This window comes from Terrapene carolina, unplaced genomic scaffold (genome assembly GCF_002925995.2).
Source record: "Terrapene carolina triunguis isolate 2854851 unplaced genomic scaffold, T_m_triunguis-2.0 Scaffold58, whole genome shotgun sequence".
NCBI classification, from domain to species: domain Eukaryota; kingdom Metazoa; phylum Chordata; order Testudines; family Emydidae; genus Terrapene; species Terrapene triunguis.
In genome coordinates, this window is record NW_020664409.1 from 54,127,922 (window position 1) to 54,137,569 (window position 9,648).

Consider the following 9,648-nt stretch of genomic DNA (forward strand, 5'->3'; position numbering starts at 1 on the left):
GTCCCTCGGCCCATGCCACTTCCAGCAGCTCCCATTGGCCTGGAGCAGCGAACTGCGGCCACTGGGAGCCACGATCGGCCGAACCTGCGGACGGGACAGGTAAACAAACCGGCCCAGCCCGCCAGGGGCTTTCCCTGCACAAGCGGCGGAACAAGTTTGGGAACCACTGATTTAAGCCATTCCCCCCAAGCGTTTCAAGTGATAAGCACATAGAAATCTTCAAAAGTTGGTTGTAAAAAGAGAGAGAGAGAAATTACAATAATTAGTTTTTTAAAAAAGTCAGAGACTTTATTTTTGTAGTAGACTAGAATGAGGGAGGTCAAGTGTAGATCGAGCTATTGTTTTGACAACAGTAGAGGGTGACATAATCATGGTACTTTGGAGTCATATGAATCATTTACTAACTTGGCAAAACTCATGAAAAATACAATATAGCTTTATTATGCTTTTCAAAAGCACTTTGAAAATTATACTTCTTTAGATATCTTTTAATGGCAAAAAAGGAACAAACAAATAGTTCCATATGAAAGGGCAATATATCAATAGCTTGAGAGGGGTTGAAGTGGGAAATATGCTAACATATCAGCATGCTGCTTTTCTTCAAGCAGAAGAGAATAAATTATGTGGACCAGGTTAGTCCCAACAACCAAGGCTTCAATTTTACAATGAGCTCTGCACACCTTCCGGCATATACTTGGTCCTGCCTCAGTGTAATGGGCTGAACTAGATGGCTTCTGGACTAGATGACCTACATTTCTATGATTATATAGAGCCCACTGAAATCAATGGGGGTTACCATGAGCACAGGGGTCCATCTACATGAAAGTCTATTGTAGGATCAGGGTCCATGAGGCTTCCCATAGCCCAAAGAAAACATGACAACTAAAATACTTTTTCAGTCTTGTTTACTTCTTCCATGTTTTCCTGACTTTTTTAAATTTAACAGGATGATGCAGCTTTATTATAGTATCAACAAATTATAACCTGGTGGTTTATTTTAAAAAATAGTTTGCTATGCAATATACCATCATTTTAAAACAATGGAAAAGTATTTTTGGAAGTATGCTATCCTATCTTGATTTTAAGCTAACCCCAAAGAAAGAGAACCCAATATTATCGCATCAGAATGCACTAACAACATACTCTATTACCCTTTCTTACATTCGTAATCAAAAGAGATAGTGCTGACCTGATAGCAACATTACAGAGAGAATTCACATTAATTTTTACTTCCTTTTAAAATGTTCCATTTATTTTTCTGTGTGAGATGTTTTTAGGGTTAATTTTGTAGCTTCTTTCCCCCGAAAGTCAATTACTAGTAAAGCAATTCTGGTACGTCAAACTGCTGGTCATTTGTCAGGGATCAAAAAAAATAATGCTCCCAAAATAAATAATTCTGAATTTACTATAGCTGGGCCCATGATAAGTTTAAATTTACAGTAAAGGTTTGTGAGTCTTAACTTGTGCACACATTAGAAAAAAAAATCATTAAAATGTACATATATTCAGTGAAATATCCATACTATAAAAGAAGAAAAGGAACAATCCTTACAAGATCTGAGGTCTAATTCTGCCCTGCTGAAAGGGTGAAACTCCTTTTGACTTTAATGGGAGCTGCACATGTGTAATTGAGGAGAGAATTTGGCTCTGTGTACATAAAGTAGCCACTATTTAAAAGTCAGCAATTACCCCTCGGTAACATATAGTGGTATGTGAGAGTCCATAATTATTTCCTGTTTTGACTGTGGATACATATACCATGGTGTGGTAATTATAAGTATATATTGGACTCTTACATTCCTGTTGGAATCAATGGGGTTGCACAAAACACATATCAAGGTAGAATTCCGTCCAAGGTCTTTGTCAAAGAAACACTTTTGAGTGTTTTAAAGTTACTCTTTGTTTGTTTTACTATAATGTAATTTACTAATTAAACAATGTGGCACTGGGATCTTAGAGTTACTTCCTTTCTTGGTCTAAAAATAATCATGGCAGACTAGTGGCAGTGTCAGGAGCAGTACTGAGGCTTCTTGACCTTGCTCCAATCATTAGATAAGAGGTCTCCCTTACTAGACTGCAGGACGTGAATGCATTTTTGATCTCAGAATAAGCGCTTCTTTAACTTTTCAACTCCAGGATACCCAAGATCTTTGTTGGAGATCTGAGTGTTGCCAACCTTCAGCACTCTTCCCCACTTCAGTTCTTATACCTTTTCTCCTCAAGACCCTTTATTGAGGCCACTATCTTTCTGATCAAGGGCTGGAAATAAAAAACCTTTGGTATGATTTTTAATAAGTAGACTGGAGCGCTATTAACCCTAAAGAAGTTAGCTAGCTTTCCAACTTTGAGTTTACAGGGTAAACAATTTTAAGTTAAGATTTTTTAATTAATATTAATTTAAACCATCTGTGCACCATCTGCTTATATCACATGCAAAATACAAGTTTCTTTGTGATCTTTAATCAGACATTTAGCAAATGCACATCAATTCTGATAATTTTAAAAAAATAAGCAACATGATTCTAAGCAAATTATTCTTCAAGCAAACAACATCATTTTAATAAATAATCTTAAAACAACATTCATTCAATGTTAGTGTAATTACAAACTTTTGGAAAGAAAAGACTTCACTCAGAATTTTCTATCATTAAGGGTGTGCCACAGATGAACATTTCTATTAGTCTTATTTTCCAGCTGATAAAAAAATGCTAAAATATAATTCATTTTTGCAAAGTCAAATTCAGCTTCCAGGCCACATCACTGCCAAAAAGTCAACAAATTATAGAAATATATGATACAAAAACTCTGTTACAGTATTTACAAAATTCTAATGAGGGATATTTAACCCATACATAGAAAAGGCAAAAATTGCTGGTTTAAAAAAAAATGGTGCAGATTGTTAAGGTACTTCCAATAGAACCTATGCCCAAGTAACTTAAGATTTTAGATCTCTTTCTAAATAAAGACCAAAACCTATAGGTCACTAGTTGCGGCTATAAAACTGTTGAAGTGTTACTAGCAACTGGAACTTTTAGTGATTTCTGTCCTACTTGCACATAGAAGAACTACATAGCAGCTATACCTGTTTAACAGTGTATTCATATTTGTGTACAGTGTTGTGGCCATGTTGGTCACAGGATATTTGAGACACAAAGTGGGTGAGGTAATATCTTAAACTGGACCAACTTCTGTAAAAAGATATTACCTCACCCACCTTGTGTCTGTAACATATTGTCAATTACCTGGTATAATAATGTAAAAATGGCTCCTCTATCTACATACAATCCCTCAGCAGCATTTTGGGATCTAAAACCAATCACCAAAGTTTGTTGATTTCAACTATATGTTATTGTAAATAATATTAGGATTATAATTTTTTTTTGCATGGGCTAATTAAGTAGCTCTCTCTCTCTCTCTTAAAAAAAAATTTAAAAAATCATTTTATTTCCCCTATTGGGCTCTGTTTTCACTTCTACAGAGCACTGTCTATGTACTGGTGGTAACAGGCACTAACAAATGCAGGCCTTCCTACATTTGTGAGTCATTATTCAGCACTTTAATAGGCATGCCGCCCAAATGCCCCCCCACTTCAGTTACCCTCAGGAGCTACCTCTCAGAAGTGAACCCATACCATAAACAAAGAAACCAAAATTTTGGTGCTCACCACAGCTTCCATCTGACTAGCTGTAGGAGCTAATTCCCAAATTTGCTAAAAAGTGCAGGATAACAGACCACAAGATCTCCAAAGTAGTGGCTTTAAATATTAAATCCATTTATACAGAATCCACTGTGACAATTTAAAAGTCCTTTGTAGCTGTTCAACAACGTCTGTGGACACTAAAAATCCTTTTTCATAACCATTTGAGAAGACATGTCTGTACAGTAAAATCATGCTCAAATTCCTTCTAACTTAGTAAGCTGAGTAAACTCTTCTATTTAATACCATAAAAACAAGTAAAATTAGCTGAATATTTCACTTGTTCCAGTAAAAGCCTTCAGATTCCTTCTCCATCTGTGGACATGACTGTTCTTCTCTTTCCAATCCTTCAGCTTTTATTACAGCCACTACTGAGAATGCCTAAGATATCTCCGTTCAGCTTACACAGTCTCCTCAGAGCAAAAGATTGATGCAGAAGATATGAAAATTGTCAACTGTTGGTGAATCCTAGCACATAAATCAGTATTTGTATGATAGTTAAGAAATTATTCTAATAATGCACTCTGGGCCCTTTTTAATGCTAATTATGAATGACAAGCATTTCATATGATATATAATGATGTAAGTTATTAAAATAATATTTTCAATGGACTTCGGTGCTTAAATAGTTAAGATAAATTACTTTTCATCTATTTTTGGATTGAAAAGTTTTTTAATGGTATATATGTATATTAATTTTTTAAAATGTACTAGGAGTGCTTTTAAAGAGGCTAAACGTACTTAGTATAACAACTATAAGATGTAGATTCTCTTCTTTAAAATTGAGATTGGTCAGTCAAAAATATACTACTACAACATCCGGTATGGTTCCTAATCACGTATCAGTAAAAGTAAACAAAGTCTTATCATGAAAAACAATGAAAAGACTTTTCAAGGATCTTAAAGTTCTTACCTAGTTGGCTGTCTATTTGTTCTTGATCCTTATCAAGTAAAAAGGTTGGGTTTGGAAGTACTATCATATAGAAACAACTCTTTTTTTAAAGACTATCACATTTACGTAATCGTCCTCTTATTAGGAAGATTTTGCTGAACTGTTGACAATGATGTACAGTAGTGCTTCGCCGGTATGACGTTTGGGGAAAACGATTCTGCTGCACCACCACACAAAACCAATTAGAGAACTATTTTCTGCGACAGGTCAGGAATTTACATTGTTTCTCAGAGAAAGATGTGCTTTTTAATTTCTTTATTAAGATGACATCCATGTCCCTTGCGACTTTTCGGAATGACAATCATTTGCTCATCACATGGGAAAGTACAATCAGTGAAATCGCATTACCGGTACGGGGCAATGCCAGAAACTCCAAGCATCGTTCCACATTTTCCAAATGAACTACTTTGAGAACTGATAATTAGAACAATATATATTGATAGAATTTTTTGACAAGACCTTTATTCACCCACCAGGGGGGTAAAGTAATGATAGTACATATAAAACAGGGGAAGTTCTGTTTGCTGCACACACAAACATCATCTTTGTCAAATCACTAAAACATCATGAAATCCAGTGTGTCTTGGTATCTAAGGTTATGATATGAAGTACTAACTAAGCTTTAAAAAACCCCTGAACAAAATAAAAACAAACAAGACGGTTCGCTACTATTTCTCTTTAGTAAACTCTCAGTATTCAATGTTTCCAATACTGAATTATAGAAAGTGATGTTAAAGTAATATCATGGATATAAATTCACAAAACTTGGGATATTCCAAAATAATGACAAATTTAGTTGTGTAACTCACTCTATTTGCCTCACTATTTTAAGCACATATTGCATTAATCAATGAATCCCTCAGTACAATATCTAGGGATGAGAAGATGGATTAAAGGCAGAATTTTTACCATCACATGGGATTTGTTAATTTAAGTCTCAGTCACATATTTTAACACTAACAAATTAACACACTAACCCTTTTCTTATATTAAAATATGAAAAAGGGAGAGAGAAAGAAATGTCCCATTGACACACAAGTTCTGAAGTGCAACTGTACCCAATTTTATTAGTATATTCATAATGGCTGTCTTGCTTTGAGTTATTATTATTAATCTGCATTCAGAAGCAGCCATTATTTTATACATTATGAAAGTATATTAACAATAGTACGTACAGATTACATTTTACCAAAAGTAGTTTCTGTGCATGTGCTGTAGTCCCTTTCTAAATGAAAGAACTTCTTTTAAGTTTCAAAATAGCAAAAGGAATGAATTAAGGTAATAAAACTAACAACTTGTAAAATTGCACATCTAAAAATTAAGTAATTTTTGGTTACATGGAGAAAGAGTTTCAAAAATGAGCATCCTGTTTGTAACCTGATAACTTGAAATTGGTTGAAAAATGGCTTGGTTTTTTATTTAAAATTTTAAATATCTAAAAATAAAAGCTTTCCCTGCTGCTGGGAGATTATAGAGCAGACTTCATTAAGTTCACATTTTGGTCCGAAACTCCCTAAAAATATGGGAATAGTAGAAAAAATGAGAGTGCCTCCACTATAGCAGTGTTAATTCATGCTACTGTAAAACTGTTAATTTGAACTAGGATCACAGAAGTTAGAGAAGAAAAAAACCCATTAAATAACTGAGTCTATCTACCTACACATTTTTAAAGATATAAAGAAAGCATTAGGGGCCATCCTGCATTCCTGTACCCCAAAGTTTCCAAATGAAATCAAGGCGACTTTTGTGAATGTAAGCCAGAGCAGGATTAGGCCTAAAATTAAGAAGATATAAAGCGCTGAAGTTACTGTATTTCAGATCATTATCTCAATCTCTATTATTATGCCATTGTCAGGATGTATGGTTAGGCAGGAAGTTTCCATGTTCTAATCCTGATTGTATCAATGAGTCAGTGTGTCACTCACTTCCTAGTGCTCCTGTCAACCCAGATGTAGAGAGGGTAAAAAATATATTCTGTACAATTTTTATGAGTATTTTCTAAATTTGATGTAATGTTTTCCTGTGCAATGTTAAGATGATATTAGTTCTCACTTCTATAGAGAACACAATCTACAGTAAATATTCTGTTTACCTATATTATATGTGCTGGCATAATATGTGTGCATATAGTAACTCACACTATATGTGTGTGTGTGTGTATACACACACACACACACACACACACACACACAAAATTATAGTTGTGATTATATATAATACACATTAAAATATTTCATTTACAAAGTAATTTTCGTTGGTCATGTGGCTCTAAAACTTAGACCTGTCATAAGTACAGATAAAGGCTTTTCAATAAATAAAATTCTAAATAAAATATAAAAATGTTAATAATTAATTTAATTGACATAAAAGGCAAGAGAAATAGTAAAATGCTTCTCACCAGCAATGTGTACAGTGAAAATATCTCCAAATTTTCGTTGCTGAGATATCAAGAATTTGAAAGCATCTTTCCTAAAAGTTAAGGCCTTCCCAATGAAAGGAATCCAACCATTTATTAATGGGGGTTCTCCGGTCCTCCTGTTAAAAACATTAGAAAAAAGGGGATTAACTTTGCATGATAGCAACTCATATACACTTGATTACATGCACTATATATATATATATATATATATATAATTCTCTCAATATAAAATGTATTATAGAGAAAGTTCTTCATATATGTTGGCAGGTTAAATCGAATCACACCTCTGTGCACAAAAGGCTCACTGTAGCGATTATGAGAAATAAGACAGAAATTGAGGTGCTTTTACTACACAGCACAATATCTTCCTATCAATCTCATAATGTTATATATGATCTATGGAAATCTACATTCTATAGAAAATCCTTAGAGATGTGGTAATGAAGGTGTCATTGCAAGAGATCTCTCACACAGTATTTTGCATGTCAATGTAAACTATATCAGAAGGCAATTATTTAAGTAATTAGGAGGCTGACAGACCATAGAAAAGGGTAGCCCTATAGATTTTTTACACTCTACCTACACCCCAAAATGCTATAATTCTAACTAAGCATTTTTTAAAAACAGAATAATAATAAGAACCAAATACTTAACACAGTTTTTTAGTGTGTGTGTCTCTACAGTTCTTCTACCTGTAAGATAGCAACTTATGTGAATGGTTTATAACTGCTTTTCCATATAATTATATACGCCAACTTATGAGAAGCATACTCTGTGTATCACTTATATTTTAACAATAGCAGAGTGACATTTTAAGTTATGTTAGTTTTTTCCTTTTTTAATGCTGACCTACTATCCTATTCATAACTGCGAGTTTCCTCCCTTAGTACTGATATTTAGTTGCCTGAATATGATTTGAGCACATAAAGCAAGTCTGTTTTAGAAAGGATTAAAACAAATATTCACAAACAACTGATTCTACAATCCATCTGTGAAGGTGACTTATACTACATGCAGAACAACTCATTCTGATTAATCATAAGATATTTACTAGCTTGAATCTAATCAAAGATCAAGGGATCACAAGCTTTACTACCGTCATACACAGCGTGGATTTTTGTGTAGTGGGGTTAACCCTATCATAGTCTCCTATTTTTCCATAGCCTGTTATAACAGAAAATCAAAAAGAAAAGATAAATGTGCCACTTCGATATTTAGCTCTTTAAAAAAATTAAAACCTATTGTTTTGATGAATGCACATGAATGAAATAAGCCATATGACTTGATCTCTTCCTACATTTAATACTAACTGAACACACTCATTTTTCTAATAATTATTTATATAGTAGCTTGGGATATTTTTTTCTTTCACAAGTGCTGTACGACAAACTGGAAAATAATTTTTGTAGTCTAAAAATATGCATTGGATACTATGACTTTTTTGGGGTGTGTGTGTGCCGGGTATTTCTCTTTTATACTTTACTTAACCAACAAACGTATCATAGAACCTCTAGCGGCCAGTACCAGCATTATTTGTTCAAGTGGCACAAAAATGGCCAAGGACCAAAGAAAACTTTGTAATGGTTAATTCTATTTAAAATGAAAACAGGAAAGGAACTAATCTGAGATTAGATAGAGGGATCACCAAACTGGGAACTATGACATCTTACACCATACCCTCAATTACCCTCTCAAAGCCTGTAAGGAATCTGGATGGTTTACCAATATTTTTTTCAGACTATTAAGTCCCAGCAATAGCCTGCTTTCACTTCCTGGGTTGGACATTACGCCGCACAAGTAACATTGTGACAAATATTTAGATAGGCTTTTTGTCATATTTTAATTTAATGCATCTAATTTCACCCTCCATGCTCTGTCATTCGGTCAAAAGCTGTATTCCTCACAAGGTTTCCGCGGGGTAAAAAGGATGCAGCTCAGAAATCCAGGGGAAAATTAACTTAATGCTCCAAGTCTGTGGGATCACATCAGGGAGACATTTTGCTATCACAAAGACGTGAGGGTCATCGTTTGCTTCAGACATGTTTAGCTCAGCGGCAATAAGCTTAACACTGTTAAACACCATGTCAAGGCTATGCGTATTTCAGAGGAAAATATAACGGTAGTTCAACTTACGACCCAGAGTAGACTGATAACAGAAATGTGTCTTCATTTTTACCTTTACTTCTCTTAGGAAGATGGAGGTCACCTTAATGACTTATAGATGTCTGCCGACATATAGCAAAGGGAATAGAGAACACGATATATATTTTATAAGCTCCCAAAATATAATGCTTCACTGCACAAACTTTTAAGCAGTATAATACACCTGATTTGGGCTTCCTAAACCGTTCTCATCTGTAATAAAGATTTCAGGTATATATGTGACACTGCATATTGACTAGAAATGATAGGTTGGTTTTAAAGCTATTTGAAAGAGCCATAATACAAGCCTCTAGAAACATTTAATATTTGTTTAATTATTTCTTTCAACTCCTAATTCATAATTCACTTTTTGCAGCCTTTACAAAATATTACAAAAGCTAAAGTTAGGTTGTCCCAAATGGGCTGTTAATATACGTA

General features: G+C 34.2%; 1 protein-coding gene across 1 annotated transcript in view; it reads right to left on the reverse strand.

The window, feature by feature from the left end:
- LOC112114669 (25-hydroxycholesterol 7-alpha-hydroxylase) overlaps positions 1-8,853 on the reverse strand; it is a 20,859-nt gene extending 12,006 nt beyond the window's left edge. The window contains exons 1-2 of the mRNA XM_026659703.1: positions 8,756-8,853; positions 7,048-7,241 (exon numbers count right to left, since the gene is read on the reverse strand). Coding sequence (XP_026515488.1) covers positions 7,048-7,241; positions 8,756-8,853 — 292 coding nt within the window. The remainder of the gene's footprint in view (positions 1-7,047; positions 7,242-8,755) is intronic.
- Between the last annotated feature and the right edge of the window lie 795 nt (positions 8,854-9,648).